The sequence below is a fragment of the Perognathus longimembris genome, chromosome 14, assembly GCF_023159225.1.
Source record: "Perognathus longimembris pacificus isolate PPM17 chromosome 14, ASM2315922v1, whole genome shotgun sequence".
Classification (NCBI taxonomy): Eukaryota; Metazoa; Chordata; class Mammalia; order Rodentia; family Heteromyidae; genus Perognathus; species Perognathus longimembris.
Window position 1 is genome coordinate 29,663,475 of NC_063174.1, and position 21,250 is coordinate 29,684,724.

Here is a 21,250-nt window from a genome sequence, read left to right on the forward strand (position 1 = left end):
TCCCATTTGCCAGTCTTCACTCCCATTGACTGAGCTACTAGAATTAATGTTTTTTGTTAAATTTCTTCAGTTAATTGCTTAATAAGCTCATGACAACTTAAAGTACAGTAGTAGAAATTGCCTTACATTAATTAAACTCACTTTTTTTGTTTGTTTTTAGTATCACCTTTTGCTATGATAGCATTTCTTTCATTGGATAGTTCCTTACAAGGACTACACTCTGTGTCTATTTCCATTGGATTTACAAGAGCTTTTAGAATGGTAATCCTAATTGTATTTAATAGTGCTTTCCAGTTGCTAAGTTTAATTGTGAATTTTATTTGTTTGCTTGTATAGTCAGACTGTACCCAATAACAAGATAATTTATATATGGCAGGTCTGGCAGAACACAGAACATGCTTTATTGGAGACCGTACTTGTATCGGCAGTGCACTTGTTCTCTAGTGCAGACTCATGGTGGAACAGAAGCCTGAATACAGGAATCAGACTTTTGTTGGTAATTGTATTTTTTAACCAAGTGTTAGCTTCACACACCATAAAATTATCCATTTAATGTATACTGCTAAAATTGCATATATTCAGCATTTTTTCTACTATCTCAATTTAATTTCATTTTGTTTTGTTTTTTGCTAGTCCTGGGGCTTGAACTCAGGGCCTGAGTACTGTCCCTGGCTTCTTTTTGCTCAAGGCTAGCACTCTACCACTTGAGCCACAGCTCCACTTCTGGCTTTTTCTATATATGTGGTGCTGAGGAATCGAACCTAGGGCTTCATGTATACAAGGCGAGCACTTTACCACTAGGCCATATTCCCAGCCTCAATTTAATTTCAGAATGTTTTATTTTTAAACTTTTATTGTAAAACTGATGTACAGAGGGGTTACAGTTTCTAGAATATTTTTTTAAATCCCCTGAAGAAACATTAAGAGTTATTCCTCATTCCCACTGTATCCTATTCACACCATTTCCCTACTTTCTGTTTCTACATAGTTTCCCTTGTTGGACATTTCACCTAAATGAAATATTATGGAATATGAGCATATATTGCTTTTCATTTATATATTCCAAACATCTGTTCTTGTAAGATGTATCATTATTTAATTCTTTTTATTGCCAAATAATATTCTATTGCATAGATATGCCACATTTGGTTGGCTTACTCATTAGATGATAGCAGATATTTATGTTGTTTTTGCATTTCATACTTGAGTCTATTGCTATGATATTCATATGTCTGTATATGTTTTTGGATGGGCATGTATTTCTTTTGTATATACATGACTATGGATGGAATTTTTGGTCATGTAATAGTTCCATATTTAACATTCAGGGTACTACAATAGTCTTCTGCAAAGACTGTACCTTTTTTTTTTTTCTTTAGTTTCAATTCTGGGGCTTGAACTCAAGGCCTAGCCAACCCTGAGCTTCTTTTGTTTGAGGCTAGCACTCTACCACTTGAGCCACAGTGCCACTTCTGGCTTTCTCTGAGTAGTTTTTTGGTTTCCCAAGGACTTTTCTGCCTGGACTGGCTTCAAACTGCTATCCTCAGATTTCAGCCTCCTGAGTAGCTAGGATTCCAGGTATGAGCCACTGGCTCCCAGAAAGACTGTGCCTCTTTCTAATTAGTAGTGGGTGAGGACTGGATTTTATCCACATCCTAACCAGCGTTCTTCATTGCCTCACTTTTTCATTTTAGCCATTCTCAGAGTACACACTACTCTTATATTTTCATTTCCATTTCTCATATTGCTAGTGATATCTTTTTATGTATTCACTGTCATTTGTTTGGGGTTTTTTGTTGTTGTTTATGCTTTGTTTTGTCTTGGTGCCAGTACTGAGCTCTGAACACAGAGCCTTGTGCTCTCACTTGTTTTTGTTTTTACTGAAAAGTGTTGCTTTAATGCTTGAACTTCACCTCTATTTCTTGCTTTTTGCTTGTTAACTATAGATAAGAGTCTCATGGACATTTCTGCATGAGCTAGATTCAAACCTTGGTCCTTAGATCTCAGCCTCCTGATGAGATAGGCATGGGCTACCAGCACCCAGCTTAGATTTTTGGTTGTTAAACCAATCTTATGTTTCTGAAATAAATCCCATTAATCATACACTACAATCCTTTCCATGTTATAGAATTCAGTAGCTGTTTTTCTTCTTTGTTTGTTTGGTTTGTGCCAGTGCTAGGGCTTGAACTCAGGGCCTGGGTGCTGTCTTTGAGCTTTTTTTTCCAAGGAGAACACTGTACCAATTGAGTCACAGCTCCACTTCTGGCCTTTTGGTAGTTAATTGGAGATAGTCTCATGGACTTTTCTGCCCAGGTTGGCTTGGAATTGTAATCTGAAGATTTTAGCTTCCTGAGTAGCTAGGATTACACGTGTGAGTGGCTAATATTTTGCCTGTCATCTATATTCATAAGATACACATGCCTGCATGGATGCATACACATGTATATGAGTATGTCTGTGTATATGTGTGCAGTTCTTTTTCCTGGTGATATCGTTGGTTTTATTAACAGTACCACACAAAATGAATTAGAAATGGTGCTGGTAGCTCACATCTCTAATCCTAGCTGCTCATGAAACTGAGATCTGAGAATGTTTGGAGCCAGTTTGACAAAACAAAACAGACTTTTGTCTTCAGTTAACCAACAAAAAGCTAAAAAGCCAAACAAGAGCAAGAGGCCCTGAGTTCAGTGTACTGGTGCATACACTTGCACACGTGTACACACACACACACACACACACAAAAGACACAAAGTTTAGGAGGTATTCAATAATCTGGTTTTGGAAGAGATGCTGAAGTAGTGGTATTTATTATTCTAAACAGTGTTAGTATTTAATAAATAGTGCAAATGTTTTATAATACATGGTATTTTATACTATTAAAATCATTTGAGCCTCAACTTTTCTCCATGAGTAGTTTTTAAATTACTAAATCAATCTCTTGTTATTGACCTATTCTATTTTTTCAGCAATTATAACTTTCTAGAAACTTGTCAATTTCATCTATATTATCTAATTTGTTGGCATATAGTTTTAGCCCTTAAAGTATAGGTAGTAAGTACTATGTCCGTTTTCTTTAATGTTACTTACTTTTTTTGGGGGGGGGGGATTGCTTAATGGGCTTTGAACTCGAGAATCTGTGCTTACTAGGCAAGTGCTCTATTCCCCATACCACACATCTATCATTTTTTTCACTAGTAAGTTTTGAGATGGTCTTTTGTTATTGTTTTGTTTGCTGTGGCATACATTAGAAAGATGATCTGCATATTTAGACTTCCCATAATAAGTGAGATGACAGGCATGTGCCACCACAGCCAGCTTTTTTGGTTGAGATGAAGTCTTGGGAGTTTTCTAAATAGGCTGGCCTGGAACCACAAGCCTCCCAATCTCAGCCTCCCACATAACTAGTATAACAAATGCATGTTACTGCATCCCAACATCAGTTGAGAAGGGGTCTCACATGTATTCCTGGGCTGGCATAGAACCACACTCAGTCTCTCAAAGTAGCTAAGATTGTAGGCTGTAGCTACCAGTATCCAGCTTATATTTCGTTTTTAAAGCCAAAACTTACACATAGTGTCACATTTGTTAGATTTATGCTTGTAGAAAGTTTTAATCACATTTGCTAGGTGATGGTGGCTCACACCTATAATCCCAGTTACTCAGGAGGCTGAGATCTAAGGATTGTAGTTCAAAGCCACCCCAGGCAGGAAAGTCCAGTTAATCTCCAGCAGACAGCTGACAGTGGCGCTGTGGCTCAAATGGCAGACTGCTAGCCTTGCGCTGAAGAGCTCAGGAACAGCACTCAGGCCTAGTTCAAGCCCTATGACTGACCAAAAAAAAAAACAAAAAAAAAACCTACAAAACTACATTTAAGGATTTCCCACAAAATATTGGGGAAATAATAAAATAATGTTTTTAATGCTGTCTTGAAAATTCACGACAAATTTTTTAAATAATTTTTCTGTTTCTATAGGTTGGTGTCTTTCGTGATCGCTTGATTCAGTTTATCTCCAAATTGCAGTTTGCAGTGACCATACTTGTGGCATCATTGACAGAAAAAAAACATCGAAAATCAGCTACCACTTTGTGTATACTCAACACTATCTTCTCTCCCTTCGTATTGGTCATCATAATTTTTTCTGCATTACTCTCTTCTCCCTTACTCCCCCTCTTCACGCTGCCTGTGTTCTTGATGGGGTTTCCCCGACCCACTCAGAGTTGGCCAGGAGCAGCAGGCACTGCCGCATGTGTGTGTTCAGATACTGTGTACTACTGCCAGATGGTCCCCAGGCTGGCTGCTGCACTGCAAACTGCCATGGCAGCTGGGAGTTTAGGTGAGTAAATGAGTTGACTTACTAATGTATATTTAGTATATAAAAAAAGATAAATAATCTTTTCATACTTCATTCATGTGTACATGTCCAAGTATTCGAATGTATTTTATGGTTGGATTAAAAGATTATTTATCAAATATATTGCTTGCTCCTTATTTTTAGCTGAACTTATAAAGAAATCTTTAGGGAAGTTTTTTATTCAGATGATTTGGCAATTTTTTTTTAAGTTTTGGCAGTACTAGAGTTTGAACACAAGGCCTCACACTTGCTAGGCAGGTGCTATACCACTCTGCCAGCCCCCTACCCTTTTATGTTTGGGTTGTGGGACTTGAACTCAGGGCCTAGGTGCTATCCCTGAACCTCTTTGTGCTCAAGGCTAGCACTCTACCACTTGAGCCACAAGTGCCACATCTGGTTTTTTAGTAGAAATTATTAATTGGAGATTAATTGAAGATAACAGTCTTAATTGGAAATAGGAGTCTCACAGGGACTTTTCTGCCTAGGCTGGCTTTGAACCACGATCCTCAGATCTCAGCCTCCAGGATTATAGGTACAAGCCACCACACCCAGCATCCACCGGCCCCGTTTTGTGTTGATTATTTTATTTAGTTAGTCTTACTTTATACCCAGGCCAGCCTAAGCACATTAATTCATATAATAAGTTATCAACAACAGTTCTAATGAACTTAATATCTGTGCTTCCTTGTGTCACTCAGATAACAGGCTCACAGAACTGTGCCCAGCCCTTTATCTAAATGTAGTTCAGCAGACAGTTTTTGGCCAAGACTGACTTCAAACTACAATACCTCTGCTCCCATCTCCATCTCCCAAGTAGCTAGGATTACAGGATTTTGCCACTGTCATTGGCCTGAATTGACAGTTAAAAATAAAACAAACATTTTCCTTAATAAATCAAATTTACGGACCTCCAGTGAAATATGAAAACACCTTCACACTCAAAATTTATAATGAGTTCATGTCAAACAGATGCAGTAGCCTAAAAGAGTAAAAACTAGCTGGTTTATAGGCACTCTCTATCTATAACATCCCAATGCCAGCCTCCTAAAAAGGAAAGGAAATGTTCAGTGTATCTTAATTATTTGCTCCGTTAAGCACAGTGAGAGACTCTTACCAGGTCTGGTGGTTCCAAGAGGTTAACTGAGGTCCAACTTGTAGGCAGAGCTTTGGAAGGATAGCAGACAGCCTCCTCTTCTGCACATGTTAAATGAGTAGGCTTGCACAAAGATTATTTCTGTTAGCGTTATTACTAATAGCAAAAAATTGGAACAAGGAGATGAAGATTCAGTTATATTCATGTGGTAAATTATCAACAGCAGTTACAATGAATGAACTTGAACTGCTTGCAGGTAACCTGAATAAATCACAGAGCTGGGATATTGAACAAAAAAAATGCTTTACAAGCCACGTGCTGGTAGCTCATGGCTGTAATCCTAGCTACTCAAGAGGCTAAGATCTAAGGATCATGGTTTGAAGCCAGCCCAGGCAGAAAGTCTCTGACCCCCTTATCTCCAATAAACTCCTCAGAAAAAGCCAGAAGCTCAAGTGGTAGAAAACCAGCCTTGAGCACAAAGAAGCTCAGAGACAGCGCACAGGCCCTGAGTTCAAGCCCTGGGACTGGAAAAAAAAAAAAAAGTGCTTTATATGACAAACTGTAAAAAAAAAAAATTGTTAAAATTTAAAGCCATAGGGGCTGGGGATATAGCCTAGTGGCAAGAGTGCCTGCTTCGGATACACGAGGCCCTAGGTTCGATTCCCCAGCACCACATATACAGAAAACGGCCAGAAGCGGCGCTGTGGCTCAAGTGGCGGAGTGCTAGCCTTGAGCAAAAAGAAGCCTGGGACAGTGCTCAGGCCCTGAGTCCAAGGCCCAGGACTGGCCAAAAAAAAAAAAAAAAACAGCTTTGTTAAATGGAAACTCCTTTGGACAACTATTAAAGATAATTAAAAAAAAATTTAAAGCCATAAAACATTACTATTTAGTTGTATACATGTATACTAAAAAGATTCAAAGTCTTTTAAATCAACCTGAAATTGGCTTTTGTATAGTTCTTTTCCTACTACACTTCACACTTACTTATCATGTTATTCAAATTCTAATTTTTTGTTTATTTGGAAAAGCTATCCTTTATTATGTATATATACATATATATACACACACACACTTACATATATATTAGTAAGCTGTTCCTACTGCTTACTCAGAGCTTATATAATGTCTCCTGATATGTAATTAATAGTTATTTTTGTTACTAAACTAATGAGAGAAGATGGGTATCAATTCTAGATATGTTATCAATTTTGAAGATTTGTATGGCAAAACAACTTGAAGATGTTTTTCATTTTTTTTCTATTTTATTTTAGGTATCCTCTTACCTGGATCTCATTACATGGGCCGTTTTCAGGATCGTCTGATATGGATAATGATTCTTGAACATGGCTATACTTATTGCTGTATTAACATTAAGGTCAATGTATATTTGAAACTTCTTTAGTATTTTTATAATATATATGTAAAATTTTATGTATTATGTACACATCAAATAATCCCATAAATCAATTTGAAAGAAATTCTTTCCCTTTCCTGTGAAAACACCTATCGATATATATTTTTTTAATTTTAAAAAATTTTTTGCTAGTCCAGGGGCAACTCAGAGTCTGAGCACTATCCTTGGCTTCTTTTTGCTCAAGGCTAGAACTCTACCATTTGAGCCACAGCGCCACTACAGGCTTTTTCTATTTATGTGGTGCTAAGGAATCAAACCCAGGGCTTCATGCATGCTAGGCAAGCACTCTACCGGTAAGCCACATTCCCAGCCCCTACCTATTGACTTTTAAAGGTTTATTTCAATAAACATATATTGATAGCTGACTAGTGCTGATAGCATAAATGAGCATGATAGCAAAACACCTGTTTCCTTTTCTTTCAGTCCTAGATGACATCTCAAAAACACGAATCAAACTCTTATATCATAAAAGCATTTTCAGCTTAATAAAACCATCTTCCCACAAAATTACCCTCGTTTTTCTCCTCTAAGAGCAAAATGCTTTCCTATGTTGTTATATCTCTTACTTCATTTTTCCTGTTCCTTACTGTAGAATTTTAATCCTATCTCCACTGAGAGTGCTCTTGTCATGGTCATCACTAACTGTCACATTGCTAAATCCAAATAGCAACTCTTTTTTTTGGGGGGGGCCAGTCCTGGGCTTGGACTCAGGGCCTGAGCACTGTTCCTGGCTTCTTTTTGCTCAAGGCTAGCACTCTGCCACTTGAGCCACAGCGCCACTTCTGGCCATTTTCTGTATATGTGGTGCTGGGGAATTGAACCCAGGGCCTCATGTATACGAGGCAAGCACTCTTGCTACTAGGCCATATCCCAAGCCCCAAATAGCAACTCTTAACTCATCTTTCTTCACCTGTTAGCAGCATTTGATATAGTTGTTCTCATCTTTTGCTTTGTAGATACTCTTACTTTACTCTTCTTTCATGGTTCTTTTTTTCCTTGACCTCTTTCCATCAGTGTTCTTGTTCCTAGAAGTCCTTGGAGAAACTGTACCCTTCTGGAGTTATGTTTGACTCTTTTCTTCTACACTACATTCAGACAAACAGGAAATATATCGGCTCTTCCTTTAAACTATCTTCTTTATTCTATCACTTTTGGGCACAATGTGTACAATCGAATGCTTTTATTCTCATATAAGTAGGGTAGAAAGACAAAATTCGTATTCTAATTGTGCTTTTTCTTTTTTTAAAGTTCTACTACTCAAACCACAGCTCCACTTCTGGTTTGGGGTGGGCTTTTCTGTTGTTGTTATTGGTGATTAATTGGAAATAAGTATCTCATGGCTTTGCTATCTGGTTTGGCTTCAAGCTACAATCCTACTACAGGCATGAGCCACCAGCACCTGGCTTAAAAGTTTTTAATGTATGATTCAATCTTGACAATAAAGGTATGAAATTATATTTATATTTCATAAAGTTTTTGCTCAATTTTAATATAATTTCCATAATTTCTTTTGAAATAGTGATCATATTTTCTTAACTTGTTTTAGCTTTTATACAGAGGAGGATTTCATTGTTACACTTCCACACATATCTATAATATATTCTATGTGATCTTACTGTTACTCTCCCAGCATTATGTTTAATGTCTCTATCCACATCAAATGTGTGAGCCAGGTGTGAGTGGCTCATGCATATACTCCTAGCCACTCAGGAGTCTGAGATCTGAAGATCACAGTTCAAAACCATTCCAGACAGAAAAGAGAAAGAATAACTTGCAAAAAGCTGGGCTGGAAACATGGCTCAAGTGGTAAAGCACTAGCCCTATGCAAGCAATCTATGAGTGAGTACAGTACTCTGAGTTCAAACTCCAGTACTGCCAAAAAAGGAGGTAGGGTTAACATCATAAAGTGTGACTATAGCTCTTGAGGGGAGGAGGCACTCAAGAATTCATGATATATACCACAAAATTAAGTAAGGGAAGGGGTTGGTGGAAGAGGGATGAAAATGATGAATGGAGTGACACTGATCAAGATGCATTGTATTCATAAACTGCTTTGTTAAATGATATCTCCTTTGTACAACTACTTAAAGATAATTTAAAAATTTAAGTGTGGCTCTTAAAAAAATTTGTTGGGGGGCTGGGGATATGGCCTAGTGGCAAGAGAGCTTGCCTCGTATACATGAGGCCCTAGGTTCGATTCCCCAGCACCACATATACAGAAAACGGCCAGAAGTGGCGCTGTGGCTCAAGTGGCAGAGTGCTAGCCTTGAGCAAAAGGAAGCCAGGGACAGTGCTCAGGCCCTGAGTCCAAGGCCCAGGGCTAGCCAAAAAAAAAAAAAAAAAAAAAAAAAAAATTCGTTGGGCTAGGAATATGGCCTAGTGGTAGAGTACTTGCCTGATATACATGAAGCCCTGAGTTCGATTCCTCAGCACCACATATATAGAAAAAGCCAGAAGTGGGGCTGTGGCTCAAGTGGTAGAGTGTTAGCCTTGAGCAAAAAGAAGCCAGGGACAGTGCTCAGGCCCTGAGTTCAAGCCCCAGGACTGGAGAAAAAAATTGTTATTTTTCTATCTCTTATGATAAAAACCTGACATTTACAAGACTAATGATGTTCTCAATATGATAAATAATCATAAAATTCAAGTACTTTTTATTTCTTCTTTAGGGGTTAGAATTGCAAGAAACAACCTGTCATACTATAGAAGCCCGAAGAGTTGATGAAGTATTTGAAGGCGCTTTTGAGCAAGGAGAGTACACAAAAGTATGCTCCTTTAATGAACACTTTGGAAATATCTTGACACCCTGTACTATTTTGCCTGTGAAAGTATATTCTGATGCCAAGAATATCCTATCTGGAATCATTGATTCTCATGACAACTTAAAAGAATTTAAGAATGACCTTCTCAAAGTGCTTGTGTGGATACTTATTCAGTACTGCTCCAAAAGACCCAGCATGCAGGAGAATATTCCTAAAACTGAAGGTAAAAGAGAAACACCTCTCATAATCTTGCCTGCTTTGAACAGTGCACCTCATCCCAAATCCCTGGAAGACACAGATAGTTCAAGTTCTGAAGTTTTCAATGACTGGTCTGATGATGGTAATATTTTTGATGATGAGCCAACCATCACAAAAGGAAAACAAGAAAAAGATCAATTCAAAGTGGTACCAGATACAAAGTTGCCTATTCCGGGATCAGTGGACTCACAGAGAGTTGGTGATCATTCCTCAGACACAGTTCCAGAAAATGATCTTTTCAAAATAATTATGTTAGGATACCCTGCTGTAGACAAAGGAAAACAAGGGGACACAGCATATATCCCTCTTATGGAGTTCTCTTGTTCCCATTCTCACTTATTGAGCTTACCTCAAGAATGGATGTCTAGTTGTATGCCCAATTCTAAAGTGAAAGAGATGAGCTCATTATTTCCAGGAGACTGGTACCAATTTGTTTTAAAGCAATTGGAGTGTTTCCACTCAAAAGAAAATGCCTCAAGTTTACTAGAAGAAATTGCAAAGGATAAAGTTTTAAAAGACTTGTATATTCATACAGTAATGACTTGTTATATTAGTTTATTTGGAATAGACAATATGGCGCCTACTCCTGGTCATATATTAAGAGTTTACAATGGTGTTTTGCCCTGGTCTAGTGCCTTGGATTGGCTCACAGAAAAACCAGAATTGTTCCAACTAGCTCTGAAAGCATTCAGGTAACTCATTTTTATTATATACAAGTTGTATAATTGACCAAAAAAATCATTCTTAATTACCTAAAAGACTGATTTCTAGGGCTGGGAATGTGGCTTAGTAGTAGAGTGTTTACCTAGCATTCACAAAGCCCTGGGTTTGATTCCTTAGTACCACACAAACAGAAAACTGGCACTGTGGCTCAAGTGGTAGAGTGCTAGCCTTGAGCAAAAGCTCAAGGACAGTGCTCAGGCCCTGAGTTCAAGCCCCAGGACTGGCAAAAAAGAAAAGAAAAGAAAAGACTGATTCCTAGTGTTTTAAATCACTTTCTTAAGAAATGAAAAAAAAATGGTGATGTATTTGCAGCTTGGTTAATTTCTGCTTCCTTTGCTTTTTTATGTTGTGGTGGTGGTGGTTTTGTCAGTACTGTGGCTTGAACTCAGGGCCTAGGAACTCGGAGCCTAGGTGCTATCCCATCCCTTAGCTTTTTCTCTCAAGACTAGGACTCTACTTTTTGACCTACTTCTGGCTGTTAGGTGGTTAATTAAATATCAGAGTCTCATAGAATTTCCTACCTGAGCTGGCTTCAAACTGTAAACCTCAGGACTGGGAATATGGCCTAGTGGTAAAGTACTTGCCTCATATACATGAAGCCCTGGGTTCAATTCCTCAGCACCACATACATATATAGAAAAAGCCGCAAGTGGTGCTGTGGCTCAAGTGGTAGAGTGCTAGCTTTGAGCAAAAAGAAGCCAGGGATAATACTCAGGCCCTGAGTTCAAGACCCAGGATTGGCAAAAAAAAACAAAACAAACTGTGAATCTCAGCCTCCTGAGTAACTAGGATTACAGGTGTGATCCACTGGCATTCAGCTCCTTCCTTTGCTTTTAATGTGACGTAGTCTGGCTTACTAGATATCTTCACTTCAACTGGTTCATTTCTCCTTCAACTTTTAATTTGAAATACAGTCTATTTCAATTCAAAGTAAGAAAAATGTTGATTGAAAAAAATCTATTTTATCCATAGACTTGATTTTAAATATCCTAAAATTGTTTGGGTCTTCATTGTTTTAGGTATACTCTGAAACTAATGGTTGACAAAGCAAGTTTAGGTCCCATAGAAAACTTTGAAGAGCTGGCCAACTGCCTTGAAGAATATGACAGTGACTGGTACATTGGTTTAGTATCTGATGAAAAATGGAAGGAAGCAGTTTTACAAGAAAAGCCATGCTTGTTTTCTCTGGGGTATGATCCTAATATGGTAAGGTTAAAAATATTTTTAAACATTTTCATATGTTAACCTTAAAGCTTAGAAATCAGTTCTAAAATATTTGAACTAAGTGGTAAGTGATATAACATTCTAGCTGTTAATTCTATATCAGTTACAATTTCAAGACAGTTGTAATCATGACTCTAAGGACATGACTTTATGGTAAAAATAGCTGGCTGTGTTGGTGCACACAGGAGGATCACGAGTTCAAGACCATCCTGGGCTTACACCTATGCCAGGTGTTGGTGGTTCATGCTTGTAATCCTAGCTACTCAACAGGCTGAGACCTGAGGATCACAGTTTGAAGCCAGCCCAAACAGGAAAGTATATGAAACTTTTATCTCTAATTAACCACCATACTAGAAGTGGAGCTGTGGCTCAAAGTGGTAGAGCACTAGCCTTGAGCAAAAAAGCTCAGACAGCTCCTACACCATGAGTTCAAGTCTGATGAATGGAAAAAAGATAGCTCAACCCTGAGATAGTTAATTCATTACCTTTGCCAACTGAGTATGAGGCAATTAAAATACTATGTACAACAGCTAATCTGTAAGTCAAGTACATGTAACTTGCTATAACCTCTTTAGCAAGATGGATTGTATTCTTATGCCCAGTTCAAGTGTAAGAATGATGGCTTTGCTTTTAATTTCCCAGAGGGAAATTAATTTATAAACAGAAAATTCTTTGTTTTCTATTTTTTCCAAAGGTACTAGGGTTTGAGCTCAAGGTTCTACCTTTTGAGTTATATCTTTAGCTCTAGATTTTTTTTTCTTTAGGTGATTTTCCAGGTAGGGTCTCAGTTTTTGCTTGGGCCTGGCCTCTAACCAGAGTTCATCCCACCTATAGTATGAAGCTGGGACCACTGGTGCCTTCCTCCAAAATTGAGATCCTCTTTTGTCTGGGCTGGGCTCAATCTTCCATCCTCTCTATTTCTGCCTCAGTGTAGCTGTGATCACAAGTTTGATCCATGATGTCCAGCTAACAAACTGTTTCTCTTACTGATCTCTCTACTGTATTTGAAACAAATCTAACCAGTGAGAATTCAGAGAGTCCAAATTAGAGATGTTTGTTTTAGGATTAAATACTTGTTATTACACTTAAAAGGTCATTATTTTTGCATAGTATGATAGATTTATCCCTATTGTAAGTTCTGAGCCTATCTAGCATTACAGTGTTAGAAGTTCTACAAATGCTTCCCCACTCCCCCCCCAAAAAAAAAAACTAATGGGAAAAATTTTAGGAACTAAAAATCCCCTGAATCATCCTAAAACCATACAGCAAATGAAGAAACATTAATTCTGGAAAATTAAATTCCTAATTGGAAAACCTCAATAAGGACAGCAGTAGTTGGACTAAATCTCACTGCCTCTCCCCTCAAGATAGAAACTCTATTCAGACTAGAACAACCAAAAAGCACAGTATTCTCTCACTCTTCTGTTCTCTACTGGAGGACTGTTTTCTCAAGAGGACTTTGCTCATCCAGTTTCTAGCTACATGTTGCTAAAGTCAACAGGTAGACTCTCTTCTGGCCTCCCCTCTGCACAAGGTTGAGGCTGTCTTGGGCACTGTGAATATTGATTGCCTTCTCATAAGGCATAGGCTCTACATGGTAACAGGCAAGTTAAAAGGCATGTGGTTCCTGTTCCACTCCACTAAGTGTCCATCTTCTAAACCAGGAGTGTCCAGATCCAGAACTCCACCACACAAACACATCACAAGAAAAACAGAACTCCAAAACTCTTCCCAAAAGAATTGATTCATTTACAACAGTGTGGACACATGGAAGTCTGATGCTCTTAAAAACAATGAAAGCAGTGGCAAAGTAATTATAAAAAGAAATGCTTATCTCATTGAACATATAAGCTAACTGTAAACTGGCTAGATTATAAGGAGACAAACAACAGAGAGGCCCTTCTGGGGTCAGAACAGATATCAGACACTGAAAGCAAAAGCTCCATTGTAGAAGTCCAAGTTAAATTGGATCTATCTATACAGCAACTTATTCTGTACAGCAATCATCTGGAAATCAGTGGAGCTTAACAGCTGCATGTGAACACTGAACAAAGGTAGCCCTGCCCCAAACCACTGTCAACCCAAGGTAACTGGGCATTCATTGGGCTGCATTCCCAGAAGAGTAATACCTGAGATATAACATGTCAGGGGTACTTGAACCAAGCAAGAGTTTACTTCTCTAAAATTACAAAGTCACTTGCTAAACAATAAGGTAAATAACAAAGGCCTAGCATATGGAGTGAGTAGGACTAGTTTCTATAAGGTCATCTAAGATGCCCAATTTTCAACAAAAAGTATAAAACCTGCAAACAAAGAAACAAGAATATCTAGCCCATAAGCTAGGAAGGAAAGCATACAACAGAAATTAGCTGTGAAAACAACCAGACATGAAATATAAGAAAGTATACACTAAAATAACTGAGAGACCATGATTAAATCAATAAAAGATATAAAATCAATATTCCATAAAATAGAATGACAATAGAGACAAATTATAAAAAGAAAAAAATTATACTAGAAGTTCTCAGTAGATGATTTGAACTGGCAGAATAAAGATCAGTAGAGATTATATAATTCAAAGAAGAGGGGAAAAAATGAATGGAAAGGAAGAGAGCTTCAGAGAAATATGGGCCAACATTAAGTATACCAACATACATTCCAGTCCCAGGAGAGAAGAGAGGCGAGAAATTTTATTAAAAGATAAAACTGCTGAAAAGTTCCCAAAATTATTGAAAAATATTAAGTCAGGAAGCTTAGTGAACTTTTAGGTGGGATAAACACAAAGAGATCCACAAGTAAACATGCCAGGCCCTCTTTGCCAGGAGCAGTTTCAAATTCTCTGGTGTTTTTTAGAACAAGCAAAAATGATTTGTAATGTAAGGGAATTCCATAAAATTGGTGTTATATCATTTGACTTATCAGAAACAATGGAGGCCAGACACAGCCAATGACATATGCAAGGTGCTCAAAAGAAAACAAAAACCTATTGATTGGAATACAGTATAAACAAATATGGAGAAGTAACAATGAAATCCTCCCCCATAACTAATATAAGCCATTAAAAAAAAACTGGTTAACTAAGAACCCAACAGAGATTTTTTTGGAAAAAAAATGAAGCAAAAAAAGACATTTCTGTAAATAAAAGGTATAATTTTTGCTTGCAGACTTCCCTTACAAGAAATGTTAAAGGCATTATAAGGGGAATGCTTTTCATCTCCTCTGAATGTACTTATAGTCGCTTAATTCAAATACCCCTAATTCAAATACAAAAAAACAGCAGTAAAGATAACTATGTAATTATGTAAAAAATACAAATGCATTTTTCTCCTATTCGAAAAAAATTATGTACACTAAATGTGTTTAGTGTATTCTTGGGCCAGTAACACATATATTCATATATTTGCCAATAACTTCATAGAGGAAGTTAGTGAGGACAAAGCTGTACTGGGCCTAAGGGAATTGGCTCCCGATGATAATGTGGAACTACAAGAATAAAGGAAGTCAACAAAACAATAAATATATATGTGCCTCCTTTTCTCTCAGCTTCTTTAAAATATAGAATTATACCCAGGCACTCGTGGCTCACACCTATAATCCTAGCTACTCGGGAGACTGAGATCTGAGGATCTCAGTTTAAAGCCAACCTGGAAAGTCCAGGAGACTATTAGCTCCAATTAACTCTTATCTTAAAAAAAAAAAAGAAAGACTATGTCCAATTAACTCTTATCTCAAGAAACAAAAAAGCTGGATTTAGAGCTTTAGAGCTTGTGGTTCAAAGTCTAGAGCCCTTGCCATGAGCACAAAAGCTCATGGATAGTGCCCAGGCCCCAAGTTCAAATCCAGGATGGACACACACACATCACGAAAAACATGGAATTATATAAATAATTATAACAATATATTGTTGCATCTGTAGCAATTACAAATGTAATATGTCCAACAGTATCACAAAAAGGAACAAAATAAGATAAAACTATGTAAGTTAGTTGTAAATTAAAATTGAGTTAATAAGTAAAAACATGGTAAACACCTGAGACTTGCTAGAGAACTGGAAAAAAAATTAAAAGAAAATGTCACTTACAAAATGTTTACTTAATGTAAAAGAAAGCCATAATGGAATAAAGGTGAGACAGAAGACAAGGAAATAACAGAAAATCTAACTATATAAATTATAACATTAAATGAGAATAAACCAAAAGAAAGAGATTGTTGGGAAAAATCAAATATATAAATAAGAACATTCAATGGGAATGGATTACAGAATCTAAATGAATGGCAGAGATAGACAAATACAATCCAACCATTTGCTGCCTACATGAGACACACTTCAGATTCAAAGACAAAGTTAAAGGTAAAAAGATTGAAAAAAATATTTGTTTTGAAAGTAGCAACCTCAAGGCAATTGGAATCCTTACACTAATAACAAAACAGGTAGACTTGAAGAGAAAAACTATTAATAAAAGAATCAGCCCATTAAAAACACAATAATTATTGAAACATATATACAACTAGCATCAAAATTAAGAAAAAAAAAACAAAACACTGAAATGCAGAGAGGAACAAAAACAACTGGAGACTTCCATACCCCACTTTCCATCATGCAGAGAAATATGCAAATCAACAAAAAATAGTAACAGATCTGAGCATCACTAACTCAGTGATATCAAACAGGTACCTATGGAGTACTCCACCTAACAATGACTGAATACACATTCAGGTATGCATAGAACATTCAACAGGGTAATCCATTATGCTAGCACATAAAACAGACTTTGATAAATTTAAAAGGTTCAGTGTAAACCTTCATTTATCTTCTTACCACAATTAAATGAAATTATAAAGAAATTCAGCAAAGTTACATATGTTACGGGGTTCAAGGGAGGGGAGTCCCCGTCCATCCAAGAGTCTACCACTCAGAGACAGTCGCAAGCAAAAAGATGGATTTCTTGGGGAAGCATAAAGTGAACTGACTGGCCAGGGACACAGCACAGACTTTGGGAGCTGAAACTGCGACAGTGAAAAGCGGGCTGACCTGCCAGGGACACAGTGCAGACTCAGGAGCTGCCACCGTGACCCTAAGCAGTCCTCAAATTGGGGTTTATAAAGGTAAAAGTGGGCTGGGGATATGGCCTAGTGGCAAGAGTGCTTGCCTCGTATACATGAGGCCTTGGGTTCGATTCCCCAGCACCACATATACAGAAAATGGCCAAAAGTGGCGCAAGAAGAAGCCAGGGACAGTGCTCAGGCCTTGAGTCCAAGCCCCAGGACTGGCAAAAATAAATAAATAAATAAAGGTAAAAGCGTAGCACAGATGTAGGGGGTTGGTGCAGGGGGTAGAGCAAGCAACAAACAAGGAAGCCATTTACAGAAGCAGAATTTTGGGGTCAGGTTGACCTAATAATCAAGATGGAGTCAGCTCTGTTCCCTACAACACATATACTTAGGAACACATTCCTAAGTAATCAGTGGCTCAAAGAAGAGATCGAAAGAGACATTGGAAAATATGTTGTGTTAAATAAAGATGAAGACCTCATATATCAAAACTTTGGGAATGGACTTAAATTACTCCTTGGAGAAACATATAGCTATCCTGCCGATTAAATGAAATTTTCCTTCACATACTTATTTAGAGAGCTAAGATAATACAAGTAAATTTTTATCCTAAAGATAAGCAACCTATTTTTATCCTAAAGGTAAGCTAATTTCTTTGTGTGTGCCAGTCCTAGGGTTTGAACTCAGGGCCTGAGCACTGTCCCTGAGCTTTTGTGGTCAAGGCTAGCACTCTACCACTGAAGCCACAGCTCTACTTCCTGCCTTGGGGTGTTTAATAGGAGATAAGAGACTCCAGGATTGCCCCAAACAGCAATCCACATATCTCGGCCTTCTGAGTAGCTAGGATTACAGGCATGAGCCACTGGTTACCCACTTGTATGTACATTTTAAAATAGCACTTCCCTTTTAATCTTGAAAGAAGGCTTACTTGGGATGGGGTTGGGTTGTTTTTTGTGTGTCCTAAGTATAGATATAAAATAAATAAAAAATAACATCTAAATTTAACCTCCTTTCTTTTTCTCCTTCCTCTCCTATTATATTTTAAAGAGAGGTTATACTAGCAGAGTGCTTACCCTTCAAGAATTATTGGTCCAAGTTGGGAAGTTAAATTCTGAAGCTGTTAGAGGTCAGTGGGCCAATCTCTCTTGGGAATTGCTTTATGCCACCAACGACGACGAGGAGCGCTACAGCATCCAGGCTCATCAACTACTTCTAAGAAACCTCACTGTGCAAGCAGCTGACCCTCCCCTAGGATATCCAGTTTTTTCATCAAAACCTCTCCCTATCTATTTGTATTAGAGCACCCCTTTTCACTTGTAACATCATCAGAGGAGGTGACATATGCAAAGCAGCAATGTCCTTCTTGTCAGCTCATTAACATCTTTGTTGCCCCAAGGATGCCTGACAAAGTGAAGCTCATTAAAATTGGTTCCTATAACCATCTTAATGGTTTAAAAAAAACAGTAAGGACAATCTTATGTCTAACATAAAAGCTAAAATTAATTGACCAACATTTCTGCTCTGTAGATTATCTTAGGCTTTGACAGTTAAAATTTTGTTTAAAATTAGTTACTAAATTTTCTATTGTTTTAAAAGTCAGCAGCTATGTAATTACATAAAAAGCATGCTTATCAGTGTTTTTAATAATGGATCCTTTTGAGGCTTAACATCAATGTATACATGTATTTATTTGAGGCGAGCACTTTACCACTAGGCCATATTCCCAGCCCACATGTATTTATTTGAAATATAATTAATTTTATAGTATTTTCAAATGTTGTACTGTTTTGTTTTTACATTTAATATGACCTAAATGTTCCACATAATATAATTATTTTATCATAATACTTCAATTCAGGAACCTTAAAATCTTTTAATAAAATCTCTCCAATAAAATCTTCCCCTTATGTTAATTTTACAGTTTTTGTATTTAATGTTGAACTGGCCATTTAAAATGAGGCATGTGCAGCAATTCAGATCTGGAATGGCCTCTAGAAGCCCATATGTTGAAGTCTTGTTCCCCAGAGTGGCACTATTGGGAGGTGGAGGATCCTTTAAGTATGGGATCCTAGTGGAGATTCTAGGTCATTGGAAGCATGACCTTAAAGGGGATAGAGGAACCCTAGCACTTATCTGTCCCCTTGAGACAAAATGCTTTGCTCTGCCATAGACCAAAGCAATGGGGTCATTTGGTTATAAACTAAAACCTTCAAAAATAAAGCTTTTCTCTTTCTAAGATGATTGTGTCAGTATTTACTGAACCAAAAAAAAAAAAAGCTTTTCTCTAGGATGACTGTGTCAGTATTATTACAGTGATGGAAAATTAACAGCATGAGACAAAACGACCTGATCAAAGACTAAAGGAAAACAGACCCACAGTGAACCAAATAATAGCTACTAAATATAGACTCTAAAATTGTTAGTGTGTGTTTGACTTATCCAAGACATAAGATTGAAAATTTGAACAAAGAATTAGTAACAAGAAGAATCAATTTTCAAGTCCAAGAAGCCGGCACTGGTGGCTCACGCCTGTAATCCTAGCTATTCAAGAGGCTGAGATCTGAGGATAGCAGTTCAAAGCCAGCTTAGGCAGAAAAGTCCATGGGACTCTTATCTCCAATAAACTACTCAGAAAAAGCCAGAAGTGGCACTCTAGCTCAAATGGTAGAAAACCAGCCTTGAACACAAAGAGGCTCAGGGACAGTGCCCAGGCCCAGAGTTCAAATGACCAAGACTACAAGAGAAAAAAAAAAAAGCCAAGCACCAGAGGCCCATGCCTGTAATCCTAGCTACTGAGGAGGCTGAGATCTGAAGATTACAGTTCGAAGCCAGCTTGGGCAGAAAATTCCATGAGACTCTTATCGCCAGTAAACCAGCAAAAAGCTAGAAATGGAGCTGTGGCTCAAGAGGTAGAGTGCTAGAGTGCCAGCTGTGAGTAAAAAAATGGACAGCGCCCAGGCTCTGTGTTCAAGCTCCACAACTGGCACAACAAATAGAACATCTAGAAAGCGAATAGATAAGGCTATTTAAACCTGAATGTCAGTTACTAATTGAATGTGTCTGTGACACATACATACACCAGAAAAGTTAAACTGAAGATAGTGAAAGAAATAATACAGATGAGAACAAAAAATAATGAAAGCAAATCAAGTACACCAGTTGCTCTGAAAATTGTTTATAGAGATTTTGAAAAACAGTATGAAGATACCTCAAAAGTGTCAAATAGTATAGTTATAAAACATTCACCAATTCTACTATTAGGTATGTATTAAGTGTGCTTTCCATTGTTGCTACAAAATATCTGAGGCTGGTACTGTATAAAGAAAAGAACATTTGTTCTTTAATCTCTATAATCCAAGATCAATGCCTCATCTATTTGCCCTGTAGACAGACCTCTTAGGACAAAGGACCTTTTAGGACAAAGAACATTGGATTCTTAGGATAATCTTCTATTAAGGTAGGAAATACCACCCACGTTGGTGGCGGTTATAGGAGTTAAATAATAAGCATTCCAGTAGAGCAAATTACATACCACATGTAATAACTTATGGCTGCTGTTATTTCTGCTTAGTGCTTCAAATTACTATTTATTTCTACCTACATGTCCACTCTTCTAAAAGAGCAGAAGCATCTTATAGAGGTAGAAATATTCTAAATGCTGCTTTACATTTTCTCATTGCTCAGCCATTTGTTTATGGAATTTGCAATACAGTTTTGTTTCTATGGTTCAAAGGTCTCTGTCCCTTCAGTAAATAATGTTACAATTTAATCCCCAAAGCAACAGTAGTAACAGGCATGGCCTTTGGGAGGTGAATGGGGTTAGGTGCCCTTAAAGAAGGGCTTCAAGTGGGAGGTTTTCCTCTTGCCCTTCCCCTACTTCCTTAACAGAGGGCTGGGGTACTCATCCAAAACAGTCAGCAACAGGGTATCATAGAGGTACAGATCACCCAGCCAGACCCCAATCGTGTTGGTGCCTTATCCTTGGACTTCGCATCTTCCAGAACTGTAAGAAACAAATTCCTATCGTGTCTAACAGTCAATCTGTACTATTTTATTCTGGAAGCACACATGAACAGATACAGTAAGTACGTAGTAAAATTCTTGGTTATATTTTGATAATTTAGGCTTTAAGCCTACATATTAAAGTATAACTAAATATTCTTTGTTCACGGATATAAAATGTGTTAATAGCTTTTTGCAAGATGCATGACAATATGTTAGTATTCATATGTTGAAAGTTGTATCAAAATTTAAAATCAAGCTGAACGTGGAGTCACATGCCTACAATCCCAGCACTTAGGAGGCTAGATGGGAAAATCACAAATTGGAAGTGAGCTCTGTGTACACAGCAAGATCCTACATCCAAAAACAAAGA

General features: G+C 37.6%; 1 protein-coding gene across 5 annotated transcripts in view; it reads left to right on the plus strand.

Moving 5' to 3' along the window:
* Positions 1–18,584, plus strand: part of Pcnx4 (pecanex 4) — a 35,636-nt gene extending 17,052 nt beyond the window's left edge. For all 5 annotated transcript variants that reach the window (XM_048362154.1, XM_048362153.1, XM_048362152.1 and 2 more), the window contains 7 exons: positions 161–261; positions 377–496; positions 3,974–4,334; positions 6,717–6,820; positions 9,526–10,568; positions 11,619–11,805; positions 17,923–18,584. In XM_048362154.1, coding sequence (XP_048218111.1) covers positions 161–261; positions 377–496; positions 3,974–4,334; positions 6,717–6,820; positions 9,526–10,568; positions 11,619–11,805; positions 17,923–18,174 — 2,168 coding nt within the window. In that variant the 3' untranslated portion in view covers positions 18,175–18,584. The remainder of the gene's footprint in view (positions 1–160; positions 262–376; positions 497–3,973; positions 4,335–6,716; positions 6,821–9,525; positions 10,569–11,618; positions 11,806–17,922) is intronic.
* Positions 18,585–21,250: the final 2,666 nt, after the last annotated feature.